This window comes from Rhinichthys klamathensis, unplaced genomic scaffold (assembly GCF_029890125.1).
Source record: "Rhinichthys klamathensis goyatoka isolate OS25496 unplaced genomic scaffold, OSU_Roscu_1.1 h1tg000452l_1, whole genome shotgun sequence".
Lineage (NCBI taxonomy): Eukaryota > Metazoa > Chordata > Actinopteri > Cypriniformes > Leuciscidae > Rhinichthys > Rhinichthys klamathensis.
The window spans coordinates 1066492-1082044 of NW_026606944.1; the positions used below are offsets into that span (position 1 = coordinate 1066492).

Sequence of the window (15553 nt, forward strand, 5' to 3'; positions counted from 1 at the left end):
TTGACAGACAACCCCGAAAAGGAGGCTTTAGAGAGGGAGAAAGCAAAAGTTAAGAGAAAACTGACAATAAAACACACTGGAAACAAGCCAACAAACCAAAACCGAGAAGAAAAAGCATACAGAGAAGGACGATGGCTCTGAGAAAGAAGAAGATTTTTGCATTGTCTGTTTGGAGAGCTACTCCAGACCGAGAGAGGTGTGGCTTCAGTGTTGGCAGTGCAAGGCATGGGCTCATGAAGCCTGCACTGGTCTAAGATAAATAATAGATGTGACAAATGAGTGATCCCATGATCCTTTATTTTAAGTGATTTTAAATTTTAAATAATCCCTTAGGGCCTACATAAATCAGTTTGTGGGATTTTGACAAAGGTGTTAGATGGTTGTGTACTTGTTTTTATCTTTAATAAGTTAACTCAATGAACTTTGGTCTCAAATAAACTAAAAAAAGATTTGAAAAATGATGCCGAAGTAAGAGTTTTATTACACCTAATTGACTGTTGCAACTGCCCCTCGGTACTGTTGCAAGTTGCAACATTTTTCAGGGTCCATTTAAGTACAAATTACTTTCATATTATCATATGTACACGTTGCAACAGTATGGGCAGGTAGGTGACATATATGGGTTTAAAATATATAGTTTTCATCTTTCTAATACAAACAGTCGCTGAGAAACTGAAGGAAATGTAAAGTGTTGCAACCGCCCCCACTCTCCCCTACTTACCTCACCTAACATCTTATATTTCTCTGTTATTACATTTAGGCACTTCATTGGTGTGAACTCTGAGAGAGGAATAAAGACCAGCAAGGTCTGAAGGTGGTGTCCAAGAATCCAACTGTGGCCACCCTTATATAAAACCTAATGGACTTTAAATTGGGCTTTTAGTCATGGGAGTCACAGCATTGTGTTCTGTTTAGCCCAGTCTCACTGGTGAAGTGGAAATAGCATCAATTTATGAATGTATTTGATGCAATATTAACTTATTAAAATATCCAGCTCTACAGAAATTTGTGATAGGTTGGAGTTCATTTAGGTTCAGGTTTGAGAACGAAACCAACCTGTTTGTGTCTCAGTATCTTCATTTTCCACTTCTTCAATCTTCATGTTTTCACTCTCCTCTTTAATAAATGCCATCTTTATGTCATGTGGATCTCAGCTGCTCCAACCTGAGTTGTCCTGTCATATTGAAGATAATAATAAACAACAGAAAGAAAAATAAATCAAAACTACAACTCTGTGTGTGTCTCAATCTCTATGTGATTACTTAACAGGGCTGCACTACTGTTTTTAAACCAAAACCATGATTTAAAAGGGTGTGATTTTTCCACGATTATTTTGATTAAGGATATGGTAACAAGCATCCACTTAGTCGATGAACTGAGTCGGTTTGCGTCCTGTGTATTTACCGTTTGATGCAGAGTTTTAAAAGGGTCATGAACTGGATTTTTGCATTTTTTATACTGTTGTCTGAGGTCAACTTTTTATGTTTGCGTCGTTTTTACATTCAAAAACATCATGACGAATAAGTAATAGGCCATTTTCTACCCTGGTTTTGAACCTAGCTCCTGGAAACCCTCAGTTTTTATGGGTGTGCTGCATTTAAAGATACAATATGTATGATTTTTCGCCACCAGGGGTCGCTATTGATGACGCAAAGCATTAAGCGGAATTATGGATCTTGTCGTCAAGCTGATGGTTCTTTAATGGATGAGTGAATACATTGATGTTTTTAACATGACTGTGATATGAAGCAGGGCGCGATTGCTAATGAGAGACGTATATCAGCGCCACACGCGACGCGAGTCCCGCGGATATAAAGGAATAAGGACGTTTCATTCTACCGAACTACACGCAAGTGCTGAATTAATAAGTTACTCACAGGTCAGTTTATTAGACGAATTAAACTTGAGGTAACGCAGCGCTGTTTCACTTGCTCTAACAGTTACACTATCAAACGGCATTTGAGTGTGTTGAATGTTGTTAGGTTGTTTGTTGGCTATATGAGTAAGCTAGATCAACATTAGAATAACATACAGATCATATTCTAACATTTCATCATGTTGAACTAAATAACATTGATTAGTTTTATGTACATTTGCTCACCTGTCTAATAAAGTACATGCAACACTCGCGTCTCTGTCAAGTCGAAGTTAGTCGTGGAAAAATGGCAACCGGAATGATTCGCCCACACATGTTCGAACCAGAGTCTGATCATGAATCGCAGGACAATACGTCCTTCATAGTTGGACCCTTCTGTGACTGTTACAGATCGTTTGATATGGATTATGTGTGTGTGTCTAACAAATGCAATACTAGCACATATAAAAAAAAAAACATTTTTCTCTCACATAAGTGTGTTGCACCGTTCCTGTCGGATCCAATATAGAAGGGACAGCATCATGTTTTAATCTCATTCTGTCTGCAAATCCAGCCTTGATCTTTGTCTTGTTTACAAAAGAATCCAGGGTGAAATGGGGCAAAACAAACGCACACAGTCTTACCATTATCATACCATATCATCGTTAAAAATCAAGTTCAACCACTCATTCCTAAAATTGTAATCTGAAGGAAGCTTATATGCAGCGACTGTGCTCTTCCACAACCAGGCACTGCACAATATTTTGTAATCTTCAGCGGCATTTTTATTGCTTGGTAGCTCGATCAGGTTTAGCCTATGTTATTTACCTATTACATGTCATGGGCGAATCGGTGGGCGGGGCAGACATCAAATAGACATCTCTGAGATGCTATCAGGTTTGCTGCTGAGCTGAAAGAGGTGGAATATTACCCAACCACATAACATGTGACCCAAGCGGACGGCTGAAACATATCAAAGTCTCACGGTTCATCTCTTATGAGAGGATTTTGAATTAAAGAGTTCTTTACAAACGTCGTACTTTCCAATTGACCATACGGGAGAAAACACTTCTGGATGTGCCAGCTGGCTGTTTGGCGATTCAAACTACGCTACGGTAAAGCCAAAACGAAGGTGGCCAGGTGTTCATCACCACTGACAACGCAGCCAACATAATAAGGGTAGTGGAAATAAGTGGACGGGTCAGGCTTCAGTGCTTTGGTCACAGACTCCATCTTGCTTTCGGTAAGTGTTCATATATAATATAAATAATATAATCTGAAATTATTTATATATAAATGACAACTGTTAAAAATAATGTTGGGTCTTTAATTCAAGTAAGGAATAATTGACGACAGGCCAAATTACAGTGAAGTGCAATCGTTTTCGTACGGTGCTCGGCCGTGGCCAAAAGGATTTAAGTAGTTAATTTTGAAGTGATCTCTTCTAGTAAACTCAGAGATGTGGATTCGGACAGCAATGAAATTACCAAATGACCTTAGTGTTTAAAAAAAAAAAGGTAATTTGGCTAGGGATTTCTACATGGGTGGTGGGAGAAAAACACTGACATTTTGGATTCGGATGGCAATAAAATACAAACTGACCCCTGTAAAAGCTGAAAATACGTTGTCCACATGAGAAACCATTAACATCCGAACGGGGCTATTGTTGCCACCTTAATGTAGGTTTTGATCAGTGTTTGTATTCTTAAAAGATTAAGATTTGTTTATTTAACGTTATTCAAGTTACTATAGTTATTTGCTGAATTTGTCATAACAGATGTTTGTATCATGACAACTTTATTTGAAAGATAAATAAATTAAATGCCACAATGTTAGTGTTTTAAATAATCATTAAAACAGTTTATGATTATGCTTGGTGCTGTTAAAACTCCAAGACAAACCTGTAGCTCTTTTTTATAAATCACAATTTGGATAAAAAATAAGTCATAATTCGATCTTTTCCTCCAAATCGTGCAGTCCCATTACTACTTAATTTAACAGATTACACTTTTATTACATTCAGGGTTCATATACATTTTTAGAAATTGACCAACAATCATTTGCATTTCAACCTAAATTTTAGGTCACAATAAAATGGTGTCAGATAAGACTTTAATTAACATTAAAATTACTTTACACACCTGATTCACGATATAGGATGAGAAATGAGACGCACCTTTGTTATCAGTCATTTGTGGACGCGCTTTACTCAACAATAACGTTTATTAATGTTAGATAAGCATTACAATGTTACATTCAAAAATAATAAATTAATGCACAACACTTATAAAAACTATAAAATAGAGAAAACAGTTTGCATCGATTTAAATACTTTAAATGCATAAAAACACAAACCTTTCTTCAGCCGAATCACAAGAGATGCAGGAGCGCGGCGCCCGGCTTATGACGTCAGATCGCCAAACCAAAATAAAAGTCCCGCTCGCGCTGCTGTGTCTAAAATCACAAACGTGCATAGAAAAAAAAAGAGAAACACACTATGATAATAAAATAACTTATCAGGGCTATTAAGAGTTGAAATCCTAGTGAAATACATATTTTAAATACGTTGTCCAATTATGTGCTGAAACCAACAGCCAATGAAAGAGTATAGCTATCTAATATTTAGGAGAAAAACAGTCTGTTTGAATGCAAACAATATTTTTTTTATAGGTTTATAGGTTTTTTTTCCCCCAAGTTAATTTATGCTTAGTTTTTCATGAAAGAACCGTAGAATAACCGTTATACAATAAACAAGATTTGTCATTAAAATTAGGGGGAATCTTAATTAGGGACATAGACTACTTTAAAAACACAAAAACAAATACACAACATCAATACTAATATGTTGCTGTGTGTTATTAATATAATATGCAGCATTAATTGTGATTGCAGGCCACTGCCTTTTTTTTTCTACAACCTGACGAACTAACGTATAAATCCGACAGACTCAATCCCATTAGGCATTGTCATGTAAACGAACATGTATGGAATGCCAAAGCTGACTTAATTAAAAATAAATATACATAAATTAATGTGGAAATAAATAAATGAATAAATGTATAAATAAAATAAAAAAAATGTGTGAAAAAATACAATTATACATAAATAAGGAAATAAAAGTATAAATACTCATTTATTTGTACTTTTGTACATTTCTTTGTATATTTATTTATGTATTTTTGCTTTTTTACATTTCTTCGTATATTTATTTATTTTTAAATAAGTCAGCTTTGGCATTCCATAAACATGGCCCATTGCCTGCCATAACTCATCAAATCGCAAGATCGTTACACTTACACAAACGAGTGACAGTGGAGTTGAGACATCTGGTTGGAGCAGTTGTGTAAGTAGAAATATAACACTTCATAAAACAAAATGGTAATATTTCTCATTTAGCCTAATAGTTTTGTTTTTCTCTGTTTTTTCTTTCCCCAGGCATCCACCGCACTCCTCTCGGGATCCTCCTCTTCCTCGACATCCACCTCCCCGTTTTCCCTCCTCAAGCAGGATTTTAAAGAGGTAAATATTTAATATAGCCTGTTAAACTATGTAGTGTAGTTATCATTGTTTTGTTAATTTTTTTTTTTTTGATTTGTACTCTTACAGCTGTTTGTATTGTGTTATTTCTTTAGGTAATCTGCTGCTGATGGAGTTCAACAGGAGAATCCTCCTCTTCCTCCACCTCCCTGTTTTCCCATTCTCCCTTTTCAGCAGGATTTTGGAAACCTGTTAATCTCTATAGGCTATTATAGTTACCGTTTTAATTTTCATTTCATTTTTTGTTAGATTTTCTAAAAATATTTAATTTGTTCATTATGACCATATGTGAATAATTTCAGTTAATGCCAATTATTTTATTTTCTCTTATCTTTTATTTGTTAATTTTGTAGATAACTTTTTTTTTTACAATTTTAACAGATGTGTGAGAATTTAATTTTATTTTATACACACATGCTCTTTTTTTTTTTTACATTTTATTATATAATAAACTAGTAAATTTCTCATCACTGTTCATTCTATCTGTGAAATAACCTCATGTTCGAGCCATAGGCTGTAACACACATGTATTAAAAATGGCACATACATTTAGGAAACGGAATAAAGAAGAGACTAAAAGGAATTGAATTTGCTTTGTTCTTTTTATGTTTTGCATAGTTTAATTGTATTTTAAAATTTGCGTTGTTGTTTTCACACTTTTCCATAAAGTCCTTCAGAGCCTTTACGTAGCAGCAAAGCATCTCAATGTCTTATTAACAGTTCATGCTGTCATTTTTGTTTATTTATACATTATATTATGTGTATCTTATTCCTATATCTTCATATGCAAACTTACTTGGCAATAAAGCGCTTTCTGATTATTTAATATTAATTCAATTTAATTATCACGGGAAATGTGAACCGTTGTCCATCGTTTTCCAATTGGTGATAAAGAAAAATATGACTTTGTAATATTGAAATTGGGGGGTGTATTTGTGTATTTGCTGCCTTTTACCGCTGGCACTACATTCACAGACTTTGAAAAGTGTCAGTTTATTCTCTCTATTGCGTAATCTGACGTTGAGAACTGTAGCAGATAAATTCATAATCCCAATACTGAAATGACAGTACAAATTTAGAACTGAAACAAATGTAGGCTTGTATTATTGCATCAAATTTAAGGAAGTCGGCTAAACGTTAACATTGTGTGCCCACTTTTTCTATAATTTACAAAAGCTATGCATGTCAATAAGTTAGGCTATATGTCTTGTACTTCTTATTTTAATTTGTTAGTAGATTTATTCAATGAAACTAAATGATCATAAAATTAAAACATTGATCAGGACTAGTCGGCAGCATTTGTGTTTTAGCTTCTTTATTAAGAATTAAATAGGCTTACAGTAGGATGTTATAAGCATTTTCTTTAATAAATAATGAAAACATTCCAATAGAAAAATATTACATCAATGAGGCTTTGCATGAGCAAAAAGGTTAGTTAAAGAAAAAAGACCACACATTATTTGTTCTTCAGAAAATATGCAACCATTAATGTTTTTACTCAACATTTGTGCAGTTTTTGGAGGATTTAGGATTTTTTTTTAATTTCTATAAATAAATAAATAAATATTTATTTAAATATGATTTTTACAAAAAAACAGCATTTTATGTTAAATAAACTTTATAAAAGACCCAGATTTCTAACTTTCATTCCTGGGGATACCATGGATAAGTTTACAAGGTTTAATGTAAGATTTTTGCCCTTTTTTTGGAAAATACAGGTTAAAATTTGTAATAAATCACTTTAACCACTAGATGGCTATAGAGCTCCACTAGGCCTATATGCTATTTGAATTTCTGAAAGATATAGTTTCTAAAGTTGGATTCAGTTGGATTCATATCTAAATATTATAAAATCACAATTATAACAAAAATAAAATACTTTGTCAAAGTTTAGCATTTTTTTTGTACTGAAAAAACAACAGTTTTTTCAATAATGTTACATTATGATTATAATCAAACCTGAACAACATGTTACAAAGAGAAATGTTGGAGTCTTAAAATTTGATCATTTATTTCAACTGAACAGCAATAACAAATTAGCAAATAAAGTAGTAAAAATAAAACATTTGTAAAAAAAAAAAAAACAGTAAATGGGGAAGAAAATCGAACAACTAGGAACAATAGTTTGGAACAATAGAACAATAGTTGGTCTCATCTCAGTCTCGTTTACAGTGCACTGCAGGTTTTTATGCATCATTGCACTGCAGGCAAAGGTAAACTGAATGGCTTCCGCAGACCGGGTTGGAGCAGGCATGGCACTTATGTAATGTTTTTCGATCCTTTTCACGGGAACAGAGGAAGCACCTCAACTTCTTCCTTGGGGTTGCTTGGTTGATGTGAGGTGGAAGCTTCATTTTCCACCTCCAGAGATCTTTTAGCTTTTTTTAGGAAGCAGAGAGAGGCTGGGGTGCGTGGAAAGTGCTGACGTTTCTCCATTAGGGGAGCCACCAGAGCTTTTCCAAGCTCCTCCAGGAATAGCCTTCTCCTGCAGCTTTTCCCTGCGTGCCATTCTGGAGAGATTTCGGACCAAAGCACGTGGGCATTTACTCCAGAGACGTCAAGCATGTTGTGAAACAGCACCAGTGGCCAACGAGCTGTCTTCCTTTTGCATGTGTAAGTGGCTACCATCTGCAATATTACAAACACACACACACTTAGTTCAACTGCTGTTTGATTGCTAAATAAATATGCCACTCACTTTATAACTACTATTCACATTTCAATAAAAATAGAAAATAAAAAATAAAATAAAAAATAAAATACCTTATCCAGGTTGTCCACTCCTCCTTTGGATTTGTTGTAATCCAGGATGATCTGTGGCTTTTTGTCGTCTCTGCTGCTCACTGAGGTGTCCCTGTGCAGTGTGCTCAGCAAAAGCACATTTTTTCTTTTTTTAGGACAGTACGACACAAGGCACTGTGTCTCCGTGAAGGCAAACATGGACGAAAAGCGAGCTCTGTCCTTGGTTGCAAGCAGGGCAGGTGGGAGCTCCGGCTTATTTCTTCGAATTGTCCCGACCATTGTCATTTTTCTTTTCAGCAGCTCCTGGGATAGGGCATGAGAAGTAAAAAAATTGTCACAGAATATTGTGTGACCCCACAGGCCTTTGGTGACATCAAGGACAACTCTCATCCCCTGGTTCTTTTCCGGCTGTCCACTCACAGACTTGCCCGTGTACACTTGCATTTGCCAGGCGTAGCTTGTTTGAGAATCGCATGCTGCCCAAATTTTTATGCCGTATTTCGCTGGCTTACTGGGTATGTACTGTTTGAATGGACAGCGCCCTCTAAACGGCACCAGGCACTCATCCACTGTGACATGTGGGCCAGGATTGAACATCAACGGCAGCTGTTCAACCCATTTGTTCCACATCACCCTGATTGCTGCTAATTTATCATTAGCACGTCGAGCAATTCTCGTTTGCTTGTCATCAAACCTGATGACCCTTGAGATTTTCCGGAAGGTTTTCAAAGGCATGACTGCACCAAAAATGGCCCTTCCGGAATCTGGATGCCATAAACTTTCCATGTTCTCATTGTTAGAGCGGTAAACTCCAGCCAGAATGACCACACCGATATAGGCCTGGATGTCTGCCAAATCCAGATCCGTCCACTCATTAGCATAAACCCGTCTCCCCTCCACATTTGTCATCCTAAGCACAATCGATTGAATTTCTTCTGTCAAAAACAACTCAAAGGTGGATTTGATGTCCTCAGCATGAGAACATGCATACCTTGTTATTCCTGGTCTCATCTGCAGTGCTGTCTGTGAATGTTTTGCAGGGGGTGGTGATGATGTCCAGCAAATACTTCCATTTTTTGACATGTAAGTGTCTTGCTCCCCATCAGCATCCTCTTCATCTGTAGTTTCTTCATCGGTTCCAATGGGATATTGGTCCTGCTCTTGGTTGTCTCCAGTTTCAGGAGCTTCATCCGTTTCAGAAGTGTCCTCTGATGCAGTATCTTGCACATCTTCATCATTGGAGTCGAAAACATAATCCAGGGTCTCCTGCAGACTGAACCGCTTCGCCATGTTGTAACAGAATGAACTGTGAGCTGCGTGCAAGTCACAGTTATACCTGAGCTGCAGTCACGTGACTGTTTTCAAAACAAATGTGCAGAACCAGACAAAATAGTCTGATAGCAGAAAAGGTCATCTGCCTCAAACTCTTTGATCCTGGTATCTGAACTGTGTGTGTGTGTGTGTGTGTGTGTGTGTGTGTGTGTGTATGCATGCATGGGCACATGCACGTGTCAGTGTAACCAATTTATATTTGTGGTGGTTCTGCATTTTGTATGATTTTATTTGACAAATTATAAGACTTTTTTATGGCCTTACAAATGTATTCCTGTGTGTGAGTGTGTGTGTGTGTGTGCACATTTTCAATGTGTCTTAGTGTTACCAATTTATTTTTGCGGTGGTTCTGCATTTTAGATTATTTTATTTTACAAATGATAAGAGAACAGTTTTTATAGTCTGTATGTATTCCTGTATATAGTATTCCTCTATATGTGTGTGTTTGTGTGTGTGTGCGGGTGTGTGAGCATGATAATTTTGGATTGTGGATGTTTTTTGCCTTGTTGGAAGTGTGCCACTTTATTTCTGTCATTTCTGTCTGTGTTCTGCGTTATTTCTGATGAAAAAATGATGAATTTTGTCTATTTTGAGTCCAATGATAAATAAATATGTATTTATTTATTTATAGATATTTAAAATATATCATAAATCCTCCAAAAACTGCACAAATGTTGAGTAAAAACATTAATAAACAGAGTAAAATTATATTTGTAAAAAAAAACCCTATTGTTCTGTTACAAAATTAAATTCTATTTTTTGGGGTCCAATGGACCCCGAAGACCACGAGTGTGACTATTTTTGTCACGCCTACATAAAAACAGATAACATTCCTTTTTTTTTTTTTTTTTGTAGATCTAGAAAGTGTTGAGAGCCGTAGGAAGTTTCATACCATTTGGAAAAAGAGAACATTTTTTTTAATTCAAGCAAAAGTCATTTGGGGTCCAATAGACCCCAAAGACCATCAGAGGGTTAAAAAGAAAAATATTTCTGACCAACTCTTCTCCTTGTCCAGTCTATTATGGTAGGTTTTACACGACATGTATAAACATTTGTGCTGTTGCCACAAATCAACAAGCTGATCCTCCATCTCTGCTGTGCACATCAATTTCACTTTGTGATGCGCCATGACTGCGTTTGTTATGCTTCCGCCTTCAATAATCTCGCTTTCTGATTGGATATTTTTTCGTTTAACGTGATAATCTCCAGATCTTGAGTTCACAGCTGCACTCTCGTTCACACCGTCAAGTCATCCAAACCCAGGTAAGCATAAGCCACACCTCCTGGACACTGCACACTTCCTTCACTCTTCTCTCAGACTAATTTCTCATACCGAAACACATAACTTCTCATACCTTCTTCTAACAGACAGCACACATCTCCGTAGAAACAAGACTTCTCACGTCACCAGTTCACTTCCCCCACACCCGACGAAACCATTCCCCTCCTTAAACAGGTCATCACAAATGATCAGCCTCTTCTAATTGGTCAACAGCAGAATAAAAAAATTAAAAAATCAAGTGGCTACCGGATTCCGTTCTGCCACAACATCCATCTTTGAATGAATCTGCATTTTTTTTGCATTCCCATTGAATGAACAGTTTAATGACTCACTCAAAGACAGTCCCTTCCCACCACCTAGTGGCGTAATAATGTACACAATATCTATGACAATGAAAAACTATTTGCATCTGATTTAAGTATGATGGCATCCATGCCCTCTTTAAAGTAAGCCATCAAAAGCAGAAGGATGCATGCAGACTAGGGATGTGCATCTCCATAGCTGAGGCCGATGTGATACGCATCTCGATGCATAGCCAACGATACGATACATTAAAGATACTGTAGATATTATAGTCTGCTCCGATCCAACTTCCACTCCAATATATATACGTAAATGTTCCTTCACTAAAAGACCTTATTTATCATAGAGACAATTCATTCCAATCTCAGTAATATGCACAGTCACAGTTATCACCTATAGCATGGGAACGACAGCAGGCAATCAAGAACCATCTTGATTACAGGGACTTCAAATAAATGTTATCACCTTAACATTTGACCGTTCTACGTTCTACATTGAAGTGATGTACATTGTGTTTTGCACTTTGGAGTTGTGATGATGATGATGATGTCACCTGTTAAGCATAAGAGTTCTGCCAGTCCTGTTCTCTCTATTGTAAGTTAAATGAATCAGTTGGGCTGATTGGATTATCATCAAGATGGTCAATGAGATTGTTATGCTGATGAGATCAGGACTGGGGAAATGGGCTGACTCCTGTACTTCATTTACATGCTGAGGAAGACGAATGGAATACAGTATAAAATGTTTGAGCTGAGATTATTTCTGGGTTCATTCTGACGCCGGTGAAACCAAGGTGCTTCGTGTACCTTGCTACTGCTATGCTGTAATAAACTTCATTTTTGAGATCTTCGACGTCCACTTAATTTTTTCTTACAATACATATAAGCAGCTAACAATGCGATGCAATACAATTCACTACTATTACGATGCGGTGCGATCCGATTTCGATTCGATTCAATGCGATGCGATTCAATGTAATACGATGCAATGGAGAAAAATATGATGCTATGCAATTCAATATGGTATAGATAGTTAACTTTTATTTATTTTATTCAGACATGACAAATCATAAAGTAGCTTAAGTGCCATCCGACTTTTAACTGTATTCAGATGTAAAATATATATATATGAAAAACTATTATTGGCAGTCACAGGCTGCTGTAAACCAGATTAACTTAAATGTCCTACTTTAAGGTTTAAAGGTAGGTGACTCTCAGGACACGCCTCGCACTCCGTAGTGTTGTGATACGTCATATTCATGTAGCAGCTGCAGCAGTCGTGATGAGAGAACGCGCTTGAGCAACAGTTCAGAAAGAAGAAATCTAGTCGACCTGGACGCGCGAATAAGGCGAAATCGTATATAATTATATATGAATAAATCGTTTTTTTACCGATGCAGATGTTAGAAACGATGCATCGCGATGCAAATGCCAACTTGTGTCCGATGCACACTTCGAGACAGCAGAAATACTTTTTCCCTTTGATCAACTACAACCATACACTAACTACACGCACAAGAGAGAACCTGGACATCCTGAACCAGATAATCAGAGATAAAACATCATACATCCCCCTCTTGCCAAACACCAAATTCAGAACCACCGCAGATAAAATACACTGGACCGAACCAACCGGGATAGCAATGGCGGAGCACTGGCTCAATTTCATACGTGCGTAAGGTACAGAAGAACCCACCTCTCATAAGAAAACCACAGAAAAGGGAGATAGCGAAGAAAAGAGAAGAGAGAGACGGTGAGGAGGAAGTGAAAGAAAATTCAGAGACTCAATAAACCAGTTGAAAAATGTTCAAAATTATTACTGTTTCAAACTGTTAAAAATGTATAGACATGTGGTAATGTTATAGATTGGTTCACCACAATTGTTATATTTTGTTTACCACTACTGTTATGTTTAAAAAAAAAACAATACAATTTCTGTTAACACTATTATTATTCAGTTCTTATATAGGGGGAAAGGGAACATGACGATCAAGGAATAAGACAATAGAGCCTTGGCTTAATGTGTCTTTTTTATTTAAATCGATGCATCGCATCGTTAGCTTTAATGCCGATGCACCGATGCGAATCGGTGAATCTTACCATCCCTAATACAGACTTGTCTGAAGTCTCTTGATCATATTCCTCCAGGCCACCTTTGATACTTGGATAATGAGTTTATTCCTGGCAGAACTTAACTATATTCCTTCTGCTGTTTACTGCCTCTCTAAACATGTTGAGGATTGGGACAGCAGTTAAAAGTCTAAAGTGAAAGAACAGACCTCTTTGAGAGAACAGGAAAAGCCATTCCTCAATCTCTGAAATGGATGGTCCAGGGACTTTGTTAATGTGCTGGCGTTGGAGAACATAGGTCTTCTCCATTAGTGGCTCAGCTCTTTCTGCTCCAGTCATTCCTTCTTCAGAAAAGAGATTGAGCAGCTGCCTTTCCATGTTCTCCAATGATACAGTTGTTTCTCCAAAAGGAAGTTCCTTGTTGCACCACCTCATACATCCATAGATGTCCATAGAACCTCTTCTCACATGTCTGTAACACCCATCTCCCATCATGTCACCATTTTTTCCAACATCAGCACCCTAACCCTAACATTTGGGATACTCCTTCACAATAAACTGAACAACACTGTGACACATAGCTCGGGTAGGGTTAGGATCATGATGTAACATCTGAGCCACAACTGCCTTTACCATATTTAGCCAGCAGCCATATCACGCTGTAGCCCAAGACTGGTTGCCCACTGTGAAGCTAAGCAGGGCTGAGCCTGGTCAGTACCTGGATGGGAGACCTCCTGAGAAAACCAGGTTGCTGCTGGAAGAGGTGTTAGTGAGGCCAGCAGGGGGCGCTCACCCTGTGGTCTGTGTGGGTCCTAACGCCCCAGTATAGTGACGGGGACACTATACTGTCAAAGAGCACTGTCCTTCGGATGAGACGTTAAAAACCGAGGTCCTGACTCTCTGTGGTCACAAAAATCCCAGGATGTCTTTCCAAAGAGTAGGTGTGTAACCCCGGCATCCTGGTCAAATTTGCCCCAGTGGCCTTTGTCCATCATGGCCTCCTAATCATCCCCATATATATATATATATACTAATTGGCTTCATCACTCTGTCTCCTCTCCACCAGTAAGCTGGTGTGTGGTGGGCGTTCTGGTGCAATATGGCTGCCGTCGCATCATCCAGGTGGATGCTGCACACTGGTGGTGGTTGAGGAGATTCCCCCCTTCTATGAAAAGCACTTAGAGTGCTGAGAAAAGCGCTATATAAAATGTAATGAGCGCTATATAAAATGTAATGAATTATATCTCTCCTGTCACCAGATGATGGCCTTGATTTGCTATAGCATTACAAACTCCTGTTGGAATCCGATCCCAGTTTAAATACCATGGGCTGATAAACAGTGGGCGTAACAAGTAGTTAGAAGTGCTCTGGGAGCTGGAGGGTTGCACAGGAGAAGTACCTTGACTGCTTGTGGAGATAGATGGAGAGTCAGTACCTTCTTGTGACATAGTTGAATTGAGGAAGAGGGACAGCTTATTGTCTTAAATTGTAAGGAGGAGGGGGTTAGGTTGGTGAATACCCCAAAGTGATGCCTGTCCACCATTCAGGGGCATTAGAGTAGAACAGCAGGGAATGTTCGGCCAGGATACCATATTTCGATGGACTCTGAGACTGTTATGTGGGTCACTTGTTCGATCTCTTGTCCTTCCTGGGAGAGGTGATCCACTGCACGGTCTCCTACAAAACCAGTCCCAAACTTTGTAATTTTATTAAAAGGTGTTTGTTTAGTTTTAGTCTAGTTATGTGTATGGCCACATCTACCCCAACTGTCCACTCGTACTAAACCCCATGGTGCGTGCGTCCCAGTTCTGCACCAAATAGGTGTTCAAGGAGGGAGAAAATGGAAAAAAGTAAATAAATAAATGAATAAACAACTAATAATAACAATAATAAAGAGAAGGGGATAGGTTCATAGATTGGTTTTATAGGCAAGGAAAGTTTATTTATATAGAACATTTCATAAACTAAGGCAATTCAAAGTGCTTTACAGAAAATAATTAAAATAATCACAAAATAAAAGCAAGGAAAATTAAAACAGTTATAAAATAAATTAAAAGAGATACAGTATATGATACAGTTATAAAATAAATTAAAAGAGTAAAAATATGATACATTGATAAATGTTACATAGGCAAAACACCGGTGCATCATATTTTTCACAATTCCCAGTATTACTCTGAGATTTTCTCATGGTGATTACACTGTGTCTGGGGTGTTCTTTCGGTACCTCTCCGATGGATCCGATTTTTCCCTAAATGTAACTGGGAGCCAGTGTAAAGACCTGAGGACTGGTGTAATATGTTCATATTTTTCTAGTTCTGCTCAGAATCCTGGCAGCAGCGTTCTGTATGAGCTGCAACTGTCTTATGGTCTTTTTGGGAAGGCCAGTGCGGAGACCATTACAATAATCCACCCTGCTGGTGATGAAAGCAT

General features: G+C 37.5%; 2 protein-coding genes and 1 long non-coding RNA gene across 4 annotated transcripts in view; all 3 read right to left on the reverse strand.

The window, feature by feature from the left end:
• Positions 1 to 4286, reverse strand: part of LOC130071690 (gastrula zinc finger protein XlCGF8.2DB-like) — a 152008-nt gene extending 147722 nt beyond the window's left edge. Inside the window, exons 1-2 of one of the 2 annotated variants that reach the window (XR_008804021.1) lie at positions 4211 to 4286; positions 1057 to 1174 (exon numbers count right to left, since the gene is read on the reverse strand). The gene's annotated coding sequence lies outside the window, so the exon portion shown is untranslated. The remainder of the gene's footprint in view (positions 1 to 1056; positions 1175 to 4210) is intronic. The other variant, XM_056236549.1, reaches the window with a different exon arrangement.
• A 3171-nt stretch (positions 4287 to 7457) lies between these two features.
• Positions 7458 to 10158, reverse strand: LOC130071717 (uncharacterized). The gene is made up of 2 exons (XR_008804036.1): positions 9703 to 10158; positions 7458 to 7547 (listed from the first exon to the last, which is right to left on the reverse strand). It is a non-coding gene; the product is annotated as an uncharacterized LOC130071717 (long non-coding RNA).
• Positions 7626 to 9590, reverse strand: LOC130071684 (piggyBac transposable element-derived protein 4-like). The gene is made up of 2 exons (XM_056236543.1): positions 8156 to 9590; positions 7626 to 8020 (listed from the first exon to the last, which is right to left on the reverse strand). The coding sequence occupies exons 1-2, from the start codon at positions 9422 to 9424 to the stop codon at positions 7676 to 7678; spliced, it is 1614 nt and encodes a 537-aa protein (XP_056092518.1). The 5' UTR covers positions 9425 to 9590; the 3' UTR covers positions 7626 to 7675.
• Positions 10159 to 15553: the final 5395 nt, after the last annotated feature.

Excerpts from the sequence above, each read along its gene's own strand:
- LOC130071684 (XM_056236543.1), bottom strand. The coding sequence starts at position 9,424 with ATGGCGAAGCGGTTCAGTCTGCAGGAGACCCTGGATTATGTTTTCGAC. Across the intron at positions 8,021-8,155 it reads GAGTGGACAACCTGGATAAG|ATGGTAGCCACTTACACATG; the intron begins GTATTTTATTTT and ends GTAATATTGCAG.